Source organism: Budorcas taxicolor, chromosome 19, assembly GCF_023091745.1.
Source record: "Budorcas taxicolor isolate Tak-1 chromosome 19, Takin1.1, whole genome shotgun sequence".
Lineage (NCBI taxonomy): Eukaryota > Metazoa > Chordata > Mammalia > Artiodactyla > Bovidae > Budorcas > Budorcas taxicolor.
In genome coordinates, this window is record NC_068928.1 from 50,004,533 (window position 1) to 50,020,005 (window position 15,473).

The 15,473-nt window shown below is 53.8% G+C and overlaps 1 protein-coding gene across 5 annotated transcripts in view; it reads left to right on the plus strand.

Annotated features, from left to right (window-relative positions):
* Positions 1 to 15,473, plus strand: part of CSNK1D (casein kinase 1 delta) — a 36,863-nt gene that overhangs the window by 18,925 nt on the left and 2,465 nt on the right. Inside the window, exons 3-10 of one of the 5 annotated variants that reach the window (XM_052658177.1) lie at positions 3,518 to 3,666; positions 3,954 to 4,182; positions 4,513 to 4,683; positions 5,147 to 5,295; positions 7,212 to 7,383; positions 7,945 to 8,084; positions 11,055 to 11,119; positions 12,245 to 14,394. In XM_052658177.1, coding sequence (XP_052514137.1) covers positions 3,518 to 3,666; positions 3,954 to 4,182; positions 4,513 to 4,683; positions 5,147 to 5,295; positions 7,212 to 7,383; positions 7,945 to 8,084; positions 11,055 to 11,087 — 1,043 coding nt within the window. In that variant the 3' untranslated portion in view covers positions 11,088 to 11,119; positions 12,245 to 14,394. Of the gene's footprint in view, positions 1 to 2,833; positions 2,916 to 3,517; positions 3,667 to 3,953; positions 4,183 to 4,512; positions 4,684 to 5,146; positions 5,296 to 7,211; positions 7,384 to 7,944; positions 8,085 to 11,054; positions 11,120 to 12,244; positions 14,395 to 15,473 lie in introns of those variants that run through there. The other 4 variants (XM_052658176.1, XM_052658175.1, XM_052658179.1 and 1 more) reach the window with 4 other exon arrangements.

The following is a 15,473-nucleotide window of genomic DNA, read 5'->3' on the forward strand; positions in this document are numbered from 1 at the left end:
CTCCTCTGTCCATGGGGTTTTCAAAACCCTAGCAAGAATTCTAGAGTGGGTTGCCATTTCCTACTCCAGGAGATCTTCCCAACCCAAGGACTGAACCTACGTCTCTTGTGTCTCCTGCATTGGCAGGTGGAATCTTTACCATTGAGCCACCTGGAAAGCCTGAATCTAGTGATGTTGCCTCTCATTCCTGTTTGTTTTGTTGTATTTGTTTTTCATTTTGTTGTGTTTTTGGTTGTGCCATGCAGCTTGTGAGATCTTAGGTCCCAGACCAGGAATAGAACCTGGCCCCCCAACAGTGAAAGCACGGAGTGCTAACCAGTGAACCTCCAGGGAATTCCCTCATTGTTGCTGTTGGTAATTCGTGTCTTCTCTGGTTTCCCCTGCAGTCTCATTAGAGACTTATCAACAGTCTGCTCAAAGGACCAGCTTTGGTCTCAGTCATTTTCTCTTGTTTCCTAGTTTTCTGTTTCATTCGTTTCTGCTGTGATCTTTTATTTCACTTCTGATTGCTTAGGGTTTAACTGTTTTCCTAAGATGGAAGCTGAGATCATTGATGTGTTTTCTATAGTATAGGCATTTAGTGGCTATAAAGTTTTCCCCCTACCATAGCAACATCTCAGATCCTGATGAGTTTTCTTTTTCCTGTAGTTCAAAATGCTAATTCCTCTTTTGATCCATAAATTATTTTGAACTGTATTATTTAGCTTCCAGATATCTGAGGATTTTTTCCCATAGAACTGTTATTTATTTCTAAATGAATTCCACTGTTTTCTGAGAAAATATGTTGTATAACTTGAATCTTTTTAACTTTATTGAAGCTTGTTTTCTGACAAGAATGTGATGTGTCTTGATAAATGCCCTGGGGGGAAAAAGCTTGTTCTGCTGCTGTGAGGGGTGATTGACGTCTCTAGTCAGGTTGTGGATTTGTCTCTCTCCTTGCGGTATTGCTTCATGTATTCTGTTGTTATCTGTGTGAACACTTAGAATATATGTTTTCTTGATTAGCTGTTGCGTTTATCACTGAGATGACTGGTAGTATCCCTGGACAGACTCTTCTGCACCAGTCTGCCGTGGCTGATGCTGACGCCGCCCCTCTCGTCTGATGCTGGTGCGGTGCGCTGTCCTCCTTGTGGCCTAGTTGTGCCTGAGGAGTGTTTGGTGTGGGTCCTTTCTTTTCCGTCTAGTCTGAGAAAGTGTGCCTTACCTGTGGGGTTTACATTCAGTGTGATTAATGACAGGATTGGCTTTGCTGTTATTTTTGTGTCATCTGGTCTTTGCTTCAGTTTCCTTCCTTTTTAACCTTTTTTTGAATTGTTTTTTATGTTTTTTTTTTTTTTAAACATTTCTAAATGATTTTTCTTGTGATGACCTCCTCTGTTGAATTTTTTCACTGTCTTTGTGGTGTTGCTCTAGTGGTTCAGTTAGGGTCTGTCATCTCCAGCAGGATGCAGAGGAACCTGACCTTGTGGACTACTGCCTTGCCTGCCTGTGTGATAGTGTCATGTGTTTTATTTACATGTTGTAAACGCTGCAGTGCATTGTTATTTTTGTTTAAGCAGTCATGTCTTAATATTTTATTTTTTGCTGCTCTGGGTCCGCGTTGCTTTGCGTGGGCTTTCTCTAGTCGAGGTGAGCGGGAGCTGCTCTTGATTGCCATGCGTGGGCTTCTCACTGTGGTGCTTCTCTTGTCGTGGAGCACAGGCTCTAGGTATACAGGCGTCAGTAGCGGTTACAGAATTTTGGGCTCAGTGGTTACGGCGTGTGGGTTCTAGGGCACTTTTGAGCTTCAGGAGTCATGGCATACAGGCTCAGTAGTTGCGACTCCGGGCCCTGGAGCATGGGCTCAGAGGTTGTGGCGCGTGGGCTTAGTTGCTGCATGACAGGTGGAACCTTCCTGGAGCAGGGATAGAACCTGTGTCCCCTGCATCGGCAGGCAGGTTCTTAACCACTGTGCCACCAAGGAAGTCCCATAAACAGTCATACTTTTTAAATTTAAAAAATTTTTAATGTACTTTTGTTATTTCCAGTGCTTTTCATTCCTTCTGTAGCCCCACACTTCCATGTGGCATCGTTTGCCTCCTGCCTGAAGGACATCCTATTAACATATCACAGTGCTGGTGATTGATTCATCACCCTTTGTATATCTGAAAATATCTTCCTTTTGTCTCTGCTGAGGTTTTTTTCGGCAGATTGTCAGTTCTTTTCTCAGTTCTTGGAAGATGTTTCTCCACTCTGCTTTTTTTCTCTGGCTGCCTTCAAGGTGTTCTGTTTATCACTAGTGAGCAGTTTGACTGTCATGTATGTCAGTGTTGTGCTCTTTATGGTTCTTGTGCTCGGGGCCTGTTGGGCTTCTGTGTTCATGCTAGGCCACAAGCTTTTGTCACATTATGCCTTATAACCTATGGACTTTGTTAAGTTTGTTCTCATGTCATGTGTAAAATGTATTTTTAAAATATTTATTTGTAAAAGTGAAAAGTTGCCCTGTTGATATCAAAATCAAAAGTATTTAGCATCTTACAGTGCCAGAAAGGAATGCAGTGCTCAAAACAGCCTGCAGTGGTGGGGTATTAAAGGGCCCCAGGAGCTGCTCGCTGAGAAGCAGGCAAGGCTGGGATGCTTGGAGCAACAGAATAAGTGATCCAGTGTTGGAGTACAGACCAAAATGTAACACAGACACTCGTGGGCTCATACTGATGGGAAAAAATAGCAAGTAAGTAGATGAGAAGAGACACATCTGTGTGGAAGCATTCCAAGTCGTACATATAAATGCTCTGCCCTCTGGGAAGGGAGCCCAAAAGCCCTCATAAGTGACATCTCCGCAGGGAGGACTGCATGGGCAGGGGAGGAAAGAGGAACTCCCCAGTGGAGACACATGACAAACGCACCTCAGCCACGTGACCAAGGGTACAGCCATGGTGAGGAGTCATGTCGACAGCACAGCCCTGGCAGGACGTGATGAGAAGGGCACTTCCCCTCTGTGGTCTTCCTCCCCAAACCCACAAGCCCAGACTAACAACGAGAAAAACAGACAGGCCAGCAGAGGGACAGCCCGTGCATCACTGCCCAGCCCTCCTCCAAACCTTCGGGGTCGTTCAGACCAGGAAAGTCTGAGAGACCCTCCTGGCCAAGAGCAGCTGAAGGAGACGTGACGACTACTCGTCATGTGAGGTTGGGACAGGTCCTAGAGCAGCCGGAGGGCGTGAGGTTAAACCGGAGGAAGTCTGAGTAGTATACACTTCAGTTAATGACAGTGTATCGGCATTGGGTCATTAGCTGTGACACCTTTACCATACTGGTGCAGGATGTCAGTCGTAGGGAGACTGGGACCCGGTTGTGGGAGCCAGTGAGGCTCTTCCTCCTGAGCCCCTCACTCCACCCCCACTGTGAAATTGGCCTTCCAGCCTCTCCCCACGTCACTTCTCGCTGCTCCTGCCCAGCCGCCCCCCATCAGCATCACAGGCACGGGCATCCTCAGTGCAGATGCACGGGAGGCGGACTGACGCAGACTCTCTTGCAGTGGGCATCCCCACCATCCGGTGGTGCGGGGCTGAGGGGGACTACAACGTCATGGTGATGGAACTGTTGGGACCCAGCCTGGAAGACCTCTTCAACTTTTGCTCTAGGAAGTTCAGTCTCAAAACCGTCCTACTCCTTGCTGACCAAATGGTAAGACTTCATTTTTCTCCACTGAAGGGCAGCCCACGTGCTCAGCACAGGGCTGGTTTGATTGATCAGTCTGATGAGGCCTTCAGGCTTGTTCGCTTCCTTTTTGTGCCATGCGTGCATACAGAGAAAACAGAAGCTTGTTAACTGTGCAAGAGATAGTGACCCGTGGAGGCCAGGGCATGTTTGCAAGTGGGCCAGGGTTCCCCTTGCAACCTCAGGCTGCAACCTGGGGTTCCCCAGGCTGCAACCTGGGGTTCAACCTGTCACCCCTGCTTCTCCACCTGCAGATTAGTCGTATTGAATACATACACTCGAAGAACTTCATTCACCGAGATGTGAAGCCGGACAACTTCCTCATGGGGCTGGGTAAGAAGGGCAACCTGGTCTATATCATTGACTTCGGGCTGGCTAAGAAGTACCGGGACGCCCGCACCCACCAGCACATCCCCTACCGTGAGAACAAGAACCTTACTGGGACGGCGCGGTACGCCTCCATCAACACACACCTTGGCATCGGTGAGCCCTCCCGCTCTGGCTGTCCTGCAGCCTCTTGGGGCCCCTGAGGGTTGGTTGTGGCACACTGGGTATAGAGGCTGGCATCAAACCTTCGTAGCAAAGGCTGGCATCTGGGCCTGCAGACCTTGTGAGGCGTGAGGGACAGCATGTGCTGGGGCTTCCTAATGGGTGGCAGTGCATCTCCTAACGGCACAGCAGGGTTGCTTCTGCAGAAGCAAAGACTCCACGTGTCCTTCTCTAAGGCTCTGAGTTTATCCCCAGGCAGCATCTGTGGGGTGTTGCTGTGCATGCTCAGGCACACCGCCCTGACCTGCTCTCCTCTCTATCCAGAACAATCTCGAAGGGATGACCTGGAGTCTCTGGGCTACGTGCTCATGTACTTCAACCTGGGCTCACTGCCCTGGCAGGGCCTGAAGGCTGCTACCAAGAGGCAGAAGTATGAGAGGATCAGTGAGAAGAAGATGTCCACTCCCATCGAGGTGTTGTGCAAAGGCTACCCTTGTGAGTGTCCGGTGGACAGTCAGCCAGTTGTAGTTCTGTGGGAGGGCAGGGGCCTGTGAGGTCTGGAAGAAGGACTAGGGAAGCCCCCCAGAGGCTGGCTGTCCAAAGCCCCCTCAGCGCCCTGCATAGTTAGGGAGCTGAAGACTGGGCAGGTGGCCTCCCCTCCAAGTGGCCACAGCCTCTGTCCCTGGTGCTCCTCTGCCTTCCTGAGCCGTAACTCAGGGAGTTTTCCTTTTGTTGTTGTGAGACTTCTCCTGGGATAAGTGTCTCCGATGAAGCTGTTATGCTCTGTGGTGCTCAGTTTTCTCATCCTCTTTCCCCAAAGCATGCCTGATGTTTCAGGCTTCAGCGTTCGCAGCCTCTCTCTGTGGCCGTGGGTGGTCAGAGGTTCTGTGGACAGACACCATTTTGGCTCTCAGGCAGGAATACTGCTGGTTACCTCTGAATCTTCTGGTGTTTACAGCTGAATTCGCCACGTACCTAAATTTCTGCCGTTCCTTGCGTTTTGACGATAAGCCTGACTACTCATACCTGAGACAGCTCTTCAGGAACTTGTTCCATCGCCAGGGTTTCTCCTATGACTACGTGTTCGACTGGAACATGCTCAAATTTGTAAGTGTGCTCCCAGCTCACTGACCACTCAGCGTGGAAGGCGCTTGCCTGTCAGCAAAAGGCTGCCAGCTGCTGCCATCCCTTTCTGGGAGCTATAGGGGGTGGGGCTTCAGGAGGCATGGCTGCCACATGGGGAGCACAAGGGGTTCTGAGAAGCAAAATGCCAGCAGGCAAGCCAAGGAGGCACCTCAGGGCCACGATGGAGTCCACAGTGCAAGTCTGCCCAGACCAGGGCTCTCATTTGAACTTTGCGGTCCTCAGGATGTTGTGACTGCACTGGTCTGTGAATTCCTTGTCAAGGGGATGTGACTCCCACCGGGCGGGGTGAAGACATTCCCCTCCTCCCCTCACCTGGCTGTGCTGAGGCCCAGCCTCCCAGGGGTTGGGTGGCCTGGGAGGTGCCGTGTGTTAGGTCTCCGTTTGGCCTTGTGAGGAGCTAGACCTAACATTTGATTTCCTTTGTCACCCAGTTTGTTCGTTAAGTATGAGCCCGTGTTTGTGTGCATGTGCACTGTCAGGACTCGGGGTGGGATAGAGTGGGAGCTTGGACTTCAGTTTGTTTCCTCTAAAACAGGCCACCTGTCTCTGAGTCTGTTGTAGGAGTTTGTTTAATCTTTGACACTACAGCCAGAATCCCAGTTTTTTGTTTTAATTTGCACTTTCTCGTTCATTAAAAATGTGTTCTGTGAGCTTAAAACAAAAATTGGCATATTTCTAGGGTGACAAAATCTGATGGAGGAACAGAACCTCCTCCTCAGAGTGCAAAACAGGAAGCCTTATCCCGTGGCCTCACGGGTGCATGGGTGCTCACACGGACCAGATCAGGGCAGAGAACCACAGCCTCCTCAAGCTGGTGCCAGCCCACAGAGCCAGCGTGCCCTGGACCTGGCCCGTGCCATCCTGCCAGACCTCTTTATTAGGATGGCCTTTGAAGGACAACCTTTGGGGGCAGTGCTGCAGGTTCCTTGGAGTCTGCACATCAGGGTGCACTTCCTGCCAGAGCCACTGTAACAAATTTTTTGTTCTTACATCGTCACCCCTCACAGGGATTCGGCAAACCTCTTCTATAAAGGGCCAGACAATAAATGGTTTTATCTCTGCCATCTGTGTGGCATTGTGACCGCTCGACTCTGTGTTGTGTATAACTGGACAGCCACCAAAGCAGTGCGTCAGTGAGCAGGCATGACTGTGCCAAGAAAACTATTTGCACAAATGAGTGTGGCTGCATTTGGCCCATGGGCTGCAGTTTGCAGATTCTTGCCTTACGGTGCTGGTGATTAGGACATAACCTTTACTAGGACAGGTACCCTGGCGTCACCACTTAAAATCCAGGGTCCCTGTGCTTCTCCCTGAAAGTGTTGACTAGCTGTTCTGGGAGCAGCTAGTTTAGCTGAGGTGGTGCCCACTGCCTCGCCACCTGGGATGAGCCTGGCGGCTATTCTCGTCTCATGCACACTAGCAGGACATCGACTCGAGCCAGGCATCTGGGCTCTGGTTGGACTCTTCAGCTGACCAAATGCTGTCCTTTCTTTCTGCCTGTCGCATGGGTGCCTTCCCCCAGCTGTTGCCACGTTGGGCCGCCTCTGACCTTCGCTGGTTCCCATCCCCACATGAATAATCGCAGAGAAGAGGGCTGCCAGATGCTGTTGGTGGTTGGGTTCTGAGGAGTGATAAGGCGACTGGGTGGAGGTTTCCTCTATTGGGAAAGGAGACAAGCCCGGTTCCGCTCGCCCTCGGTCGTGGGACGGGTCAAGCGCGCCCCTGGAGGGAGGAACGCCTGACTTTTGTCAGAGGCTGCAGACTTCGGGGGGGCCTGTTACACATGCCCCCGTGTTTTTTCGAGTGGTGGCCAAGGGCCTCAGGTGGTTTTTCACCAAACCCAGTTCAGTTCTGGTGTCGCCCTCTTTCCTCCATAGGGAGCCAGCCGGGCAGCTGACGATGCTGAGCGGGAACGCCGGGACCGAGAGGAGCGATTGAGACACTCCCGAAATCCAGCCACCCGCGGCCTCCCTTCCACGGCCTCGGGCCGGCTGAGGGGGACACAGGAGGTGGCTCCTCCCACCCCCCTCACCCCTACCTCACACACTGGTGAGTGGTCCCAGGGCTGCAGCTCACCCTGGTCCCCACACTGCAGGCAATAGGGGTTCTATTTTGTGTGTCGCTTGCTCTGGACACTCCAGTGTGTGACCTCATGGGGTCTGGGCAGTGTGCCTTGTGGGTGAAGCGTGTGCGTCCTCGTTCTGTTCATTTCTTGCTTCCGAAATTAGACACGCCAGGGAACCACCTGGGATAGTGCCTTCCATAATACCTGTTTCTCAGAAGTTGGCCTGTTGAAGGATTATGTTCCCTGTGAGCTCTGTTGCTTTGCCTCTTGTTCTCATGACACAACATTTAGCCTCTTCCTTGCCTGTCAAGACAGGCCTTGTAGGCAGAGGCCCCAGCCACCCTCCCACTAGACTCCTGGTGCTTTACTCCCAGGGATCAACCTGTGATGCCGGCCTAATCTTAGGGTGCAGTAAGCTGTCCTGTGCCTGAAACTGAGGCAGCTGAGGGTCCTTGTTAGACGTGGTTTTCAAGGAGAGACCCTGTGCTGGAGTGTGGGGCTGCATTCCGAGGCCTCACGCTTGCCCCTGTCTCCCTCTCCTCCAGCAAACACCTCTCCTAGGCCCGTGTCCGGCATGGAAAGAGAGCGGAAAGTGAGTATGCGGCTGCACCGCGGTGCCCCGGTCAACATCTCCTCATCTGACCTCACGGGCCGGCAAGATACCTCCCGCATGTCCACCTCACAGGTACGCACCCCGTGGGCCAGCACCTGAGCTCGCCCAGGTCGGGTGCTCTGGGCCTCTGACTTCTCCACGTTTGGTCTGGTCTTATGGGCTCCAAGCAGAGTGAGGTCATAGTTTCAAAGGCATTCCTTCTTTCCTTCCTTCCCTTTCTTCCCATATTCTGGTGTTTTAACTGATGGGGTAACGTTGTACCCCTCAATGCAGCTTGGCCCCTTGGTTGAGAGCCTCCTTGATGAGCTGTGTGAGGTAAGGGCTCTGCACCCCTCCCCTCAGGCTGTGCTGGGACGTGCCACAGGGCCCTCTCTCTCCTGCTGCCCTCCACATGGCTCCCAGCCCCCGGGCAGCCTTGGAGCCTTGGCCATCTTCCCTGTGCAGGCTGGTGCTTCCAGCCTGCTCACACCATTTGTTGTGGGCACATCCAGCCTTGAAGACTCTGTCCTCGATCTTGTTGACCAGCTATTCCCCCAGCAGAGTGCCGGGGCAGGGGTGGCAGGGGTGGTGTGTTGCCGGCTGTCACTGCAATGCTGTGGGCAGAGGCCTTCTAGAGCCCAGCGCTTGGCAGTGTGCTTCGGGGCGAGGGCTTCTGTCTTCTGGTGCCCTTTCTGATGTCTGTCTTCTGTCTGGCGCGGCAAGTGTGCTCAGAGGTGCAGGGCCTGGTCCCAGGGCCCCCCTCCCTCCATGTCCTCTTCCCACTGTGGCTTTCCTCGCTGTTCTTCCGTGCTTGCTACCGTGCCTCCCTCAGCAGAGCAGCTCTTTGCCCACATGCGAACGTTTTTCCTCAAGTCGCGTCAGGGTCTCCTGCAGTCAGGGCAGTAGGGGCGGACGGGTCAGGAACAACCCAAGTAAGTGAACCATTTCTCCTGCTTCAGCCAGTGTCCCGTGGGGACTGGGACTACCCCCTGGTGTCTGCTCGACGGGCAGGTGGCAGGTTGAGGAATGTCCGAAGCCCAGGTCCCAGCCGTGTGCTGGGGCAGCGGCCCTGTGCTTCACCACAATGCCTCACGTTTACACTTTGCGTCCTGCCCTCCTCGGTGCTTTCTGGGCAGTGGGCGTAGAACGTTGGTGAATTTGGTGGGTCGAGCATTTTGTGAGAACTCCCAGAACCTCAGTCCTGTGGCATCCAGCCGATCTTGTGGCAGAGGAACAAGGTGTGCCCAGGCACACTTTAATCAAGTGAAATAATGTTTCTGCCAAATTTACTAGTAATTTACTGGCAAGTCTACTAGAAATGGGTTTTTCTTACATGGTAACTTTCTCTAAGAGACTGAAGATGCAGGTAGTTCAAATTATGCGGCTCAGTGGGTCAGTAATGAGATTGGACCTCTGAGGACTCCCAGCCCCACGATCGTCCTCTGTCACCACAGGGCACAGAAGGGGCTTAACAGGTTTCTTCCCACAAGCCCTGGAATGCATGAGCTAGCAGTTGGAAGCAGGTCCCTGGAGGTGTTCACCATGCCTGGCCAGGCGGGCCTGGTAGAGGGCTCCAGAACACCTCCACCAGCAAGGACAAGGAAGGGGCAGGCTAACTTCTTTTTTAACACAAGAAAACGTGTTTTGCTTTGCGGATCATTGAGGGAAGTGGAAGAGGCTGAGTCCTGAGAGTGCCAGGCAGTTATGGGTTTTAATCCAGCCTCTTCGCCACCTTGTGTCCATCTTCATTCAGCCCATGACCCCTGAACGTTGACAGCACACAGCTTCAAGACCTTTCCTGTAAAATCTTTCCATCACAATTGCATGTCTTTGCCCCCTGGTTCTCTCTGCTTTCCATACGAAGAAGCGGGCCTGAACAGTGGGGTGGGGGGAGCCAGTCTCTGAAGAGATTCAATCTGTGTGTGTCCCTTCCAAAAGAAGCACCCTAGTTACCCTGGGAGTTTCCTTATGATCTTCATGTTGAGGGCAGCTGGACAGCTCTCTCCTTCAGGTTTTCCTGATCATCCCCCAGGTGCTCTTCCTTAAGAGACTCTGAAAGACTGCTCTCTACCAAGGGTGTGATCAGAGTTGCTCCAGCTTTTATGACTGTGGCCTCCATTCACACACCCCACCCCCAACCCCCACCAAAAGATGCAAGCAGGAATAGGGCCAATGACACACGGATCCAGGGGCCAGCACGACGTGTGCACCGAGCCCGGCCTCCTCTTACCAGCTCCCTTTCCTCAAGGAGAGTTGCATCCTGCGCCAGTGTACCTAGGCCGAGGAGGTAGCTCATCGTCAGCATACAAGCGCCTGGAGCCACTCGGCTGCTTGGGGGACGGCCCTGCTGACCCTCTCCAGCTGGGGGTGGGAGGACGTGACACGTCCCTTGCCCTAGCCACCACTCCTCACCCCCTTGTCCTTCTCCAGGGACTACAGTCCCCACACCCCTGACCCCAGCCTGCGAATCTGGCCTCTGTTGCTGGGATGTCATGGAGACTGAAAGGCTTCTGGCGGCTGCACCTGTGTGTGATGTTTCTCTTTGTGAGAAGTGTCTTTTTCATCCAGTGCTGTTAATAGAACATAATGCTGACCTGTGGTGCCAGTTTTTCCTTCGGGTGGGCTGACTTGTTTTAATTCTGGCTCTCCAAATAAGGTCCACAGCCCTGTCCTTTTCCGTGTGTCAGTGAGAAAATACATCCAGTTCTTGTGTCACGGGGAGGTGGTGTCCTCTCCACCTCCCGAGCACAAGCCTCAGGAGCCCCTGATGCCAAGACCTTGTGTAGGGGCTGTTGTCCGGGCATCCAGTTCTCTTACTGCTTGAGGAGTTGGGAAGGATCTCCCTCATTGGCCTCCCTGATGGATCCATCCTCAAGGAGCAGGGGCCACTCTGGAAAGGTGGGACCCAGTTCCTTGTGTGGTCCCAGGATCCCCTCGAGCAGCCCCAGCCAGGGGTCCTGGACCTGGTTGAGGCAAGGCAGCACTTGTGGAAACAGGAGGGCCTTACGTGCTGGTCCAGCCAGTGGAACCCTTACCAACAGCTGTCTTTTCCCCCCACCTCAGAATAGCATTCCTTTCGAACATCACGGCAAGTAGCTGCACGTCTCCCCGTCGGAAGGCAGCACTGGGTGAGTGTGCTCACGGCGGGGCTCCTCGGCAGGCGCCGGGCCGGGTGGGAGCTGCCGCCCACTCGCCGGCCTGAGGAAGCACGCAGCGGGTCGGGCTTGCATGCCAGGTGCCCCAGATAGAGCCAGGCCCCAGCCCAGGTCGTCTCCTTATGTGGATTCCAGAGCAGCTACGGTGGGCTGTCCAGTCTGGGGTGACCCCAGAATCCTTTCCGTCGGCCTTTGGCCCTCGCCGTGGTCTCTAGTCAGGAGCTGGCATGGGGAGCAGGAGCCCAGTCTTGGCTCCAGTGGCCCCAGAAGGCTCGGGGCCTCGTGGTCCCAGGTTGGTCGCCGGACGTGTATTGTATTGTGCTGGCTGTGGGGGCCGCGCTTGGTGGGGCCTCTTGCGCTCTTGCTGCGTGAGACACTCTTGATGGTCTCTGCTGTCCTGGCTTTGTCATCTCTCTTCCTTTAGCATTGATTTCTGTCCTCCTCGTTTGCTTTTCTTTTCGAACTTGGTCTCTGCCCAGCATCTTGTCCACGCTCTCGTCTGTATTAACCCATCAGCCACAGCCGCCTGCTCCCTGCCGTTGGTGCATGGCTGGGCCTCCCAAGCCCAGCTCCCCTCTTGGTGGCGACTCTTGTGGCTCCTCCCAGCTGAGGGCTTGCAGCTTCTGTCCACTCGGCACCGCGGGGCAGACCGGCTGTAGTTGTAACGTGACTGCACTCTTGGGGGACATCTTGATGGGAAGTGCTTTTCACGTCTTCCCCCAAGTGGAGTCCCAGTGCCCACTCGGGGCCTGGTCCTCTATTTCAGAACACCAGGCTACTTTCTAGGAAGGGGGCACTGGGTATCTCTTGCCCGCTTGGACTCCGTCCGGTCTGACTGATCATGAGCTCGCGGCCCCGCGGCCTCCTTGCCTGCATGGCTCTTCTTCCTTCCCCATCTTCCTGTCACTCTTTCTGCTGCACGTGTTCTGGCCTCGAGGGACCTTCCAGAGCGGCTGGGGGGCACATGTCCAAAGGGGCTAGGTGGCATCTGTCCCTTCCTCCTCCCCGGGCACTGTTACTGGTGTTTTGTGCTCAAGCCTGACCGGCTCCACTCCTCTGGCCTCACGCTGACCTTCTCCTGTGCTTTGGCTCCGACAGATTCCCGGTCGGGTGGCGTCCAGTGGTCTGCAGTCTGTCGTGCACCGATGAGAACTCTCCTTTTTGCTGAGGGCAGACAATGCATGGCTGATCTACTCTGTTACTAGTGACACGCCCCCGGTCTAGAACCGAAATGTTAACACCGGGAGCTCTCCAGGCCACCCACCCAGCAACGCCCATGGGGGAAACAAAACATAAACCCAACTGGACAGACTCCAAGCGCTGCCATCGCCAGGGGCTGCACTGAGCCCCCATGAACTCGGTTCTAGCGGGGCTGGGAAGAAAGCAGTGAGACGGTTGCAGAGAGAATCAAACTCCCATCCAAGAGCCTTTCAGTCCCCTCCGTGGTGGCGCACCCGTGTCCCTGCCGAGTCTACTGTAACTACCAATCTTCTACTTGGTTAAGACAGTTTTGTATCATTTTGCTAAAAATTATTGGCTTAAATCTGTGTAAAGAAATCTGTCTTTTTATTGTTTCTTTCATGTCTGTTTTTGCGGTCTTAAAGATGCTGACTTAAAGAATTCTGAAGCAGGTGCTGGTGTGGAGTTTGTGTAGGAGTGAGGCAGGGAGCAGAGCACACGTGGGTTTCTGTGGTCTGCGTCTCGTGGTTTGTTATGTGGTCCACTGTGGAGAAGGGATTTTCTCATCAGAAGTTCTGTCACGTATATGCGCGTGTGTAAGTAACGTGTGTCCGTGTGCCGTGTGTCTCGTGACTTCATTAATCTAGTTTTGGCTGTCATGCTCCCTTCCCCACTGTAAACTGAAATGCCCGCTCACTGCAGACCCGCTGGGATTCTTGGATCATCAGGGCAGTTAGAAAGTGCTGGCCACACGCACAGGCGCAGCGGGTGCTTCCTGACAGAGCAGCCCATGGATCTGACCTTCCTAGACGCGACGAGAAGGAAGCCGAGCCTGAAGACTGCAGAAGCCACGGCTTCGCGTCATGTTGCTGATCCCTCGGGAGAGGATTTCAGAGACTTGGGCTCCTCCCTGGAGTCATGTTTGGTTATGTTGGTGGTGGTTGCCCCAGTGCTTTCGAACTTAGGAGATTTTCTAAATAGGCTGTCGATACTACCAGTGCAGGTTGGCCCCCAGTCTGGGTTAACAGCTCTGCTCAAAACCAAGGGCCGTGGTGTCCGCCCTGTGTGCCAGCATTGCCCAGAAAGGCCAGCGGGCCCAAGGGAATCCACTCTGAAGTGCCAAGAAACAGGTGACTCTGACGACTTGATGTCCAGGAGAGTAAAAGATAACATGCTTTTGTGACCTTCCCTGAGACATAGTGACCCCACAGAGGCCAAGAGGCAGAGCAGGGCCAAGTCTCCCCAGAAAGACCCTCCAGGGCAACCAGGCTCCAGGTGGGTTCCTGAGACACCCTCCCTCGCTTTGCAGCAGCAGCAACAGAGGCATCAGCTGGTAGTGGCGGCTGGTAGACAGGAGCCTCCGTCTCTGGAAGTGAGGTGCAATATATATGTTCATAGGTACTTTCACATTTCTTCCCATCATTGCCCTGCAGTGTGTTCTGTTTAGAAACAGGCACTGGGAGGAAGCTAGGGACCTGAAAGGTGTCCATGTCTGTGTTCTCCCTTCCTGCCCCCAAAGTCCCAGCACAGCGACGCTGGTCCCTAGGAGGCCCCGACGGCTGTGTTGATGGCGCAGAACGCAGCTGGTTGCTTCTTTCTGAATCCTGAGCTGGCTACTCTGTAAGTGTTTCGGGGTGTGGACACTTGGCCAGGTGGGGCTGTGTTTCTGGGAGTGTAGAGGGAGCTCGGGTTGGTTGGAGTGAGTTGGGGGCTTTCATCGTGGCCCAGTGCCTTCCTCAGAGGTGGGCGTCCCGCTCCTGGAGAGCTGTTAGCAGCTGCGGCCCCGATGTTCTGCATCCAGGTTTTCACCTGAAATTGCCAGATGGCATTTTAGAAGTGGACTCCAACCCTGAGTCCTCAGCAGTGTGGTTGTGGACAGTTGTGTCCCCCCCCCCCCGTCCCCCCATATTTAACTCCCCATCCTGACTTGCAGGAAACATAGTTGGAATGTCTGTATCAACCTGTGTTATCAGTGGCCAGTCTCTGAACTGCGCTTTTGTATGACCACTGTATTTGTGTCCTTAACCACCATGTAAATAATAAATTCATGCCGACTTCTGCCTTTCTTCCCTGCCCCTGCCATGTGGTCTTTATTTCATCAGTTTTGAGTTTTGATTTGTGTAGATTAACTTTGTGAAACTAATTTTCTGAGACTGGGCATTCGTGTCTGTCCTTTGGAAGCCTGTTGGTGTACTTTCATAAGCTGATCGAGAGCAGGTGGGATGAGCCCCTGGAGCGTGGCGGGGATGTGGCTGAGCTGCTGCGGGTGTAGGCCGTGAGCACACACCCGTCCCCTGCTTTAACCACCTCTGTGGGAAGGACATGCTGCCACTCACCTTGTGTTCTCTGGGGAGTGAAGAGCATAATAGTTGGCCCGTAGCCGTGTTCCTACTGCCCGTGGGGGTGCTCAGGGTACCCATGAAGGGGCCCCTGCTGGGACAGGGGCTTGGGCCCGGCTGTCGTCATCCCAGTGTGAGCACCAGCCTGCATCCCTCATGCCCCAGGTGCTGTCCCTTCTAGTCAGGCAGTGCTGGAAGGGGGCATCATCTCTCCAGCTGTTGGGCTCATGGCCTCCACTTCCCTCTGCCCCTGGAGTTGTTGGAGACCAAGACACCCCTACCCCTGGGAGCTCCAGGCGGAGCCGAGTGAGAAGGTGTGGCCCCGCAGGAAAGTCCTTCCCTATTGAACTGGGGCCACAGATGTGTTCCCATAGATGTATGGTAACTAAGCACCTTCTGGTCCACACCCACTTGTCCTGGAGCGGAGTATGCCAGCCTTGCATGTCCTACAGGGAGAGTCTTGGTGATGCCACCCGCATGCATGGGAAACAGGTGGGGCAGGTGGGTCTCCTACCCGCCACTGGTTTATGTTTACTGCTCACAAGCCAGGTGTGCCAGGCTTGTGCCAGATGGTCCCTGAGGATGTGAAAGAGCCTGAGCTCTTCTTTATGGGTTCCCCCTCCTCCCCTAAGCTTGCTGACACTTGGACTCAGCTGAAATGGTGATGAGGTGAACCCTGAACCACCTCTTGTTCTCCTGCCAGGAGGGAGGTCACAGGCAGAACAGGGACTCTGGCCCCTTTCACTCAGAGCCTGCCTGCCCTGTTCCCCAGCCCCCTCACCACCTCTGTCTTCACAACATGGAGAACT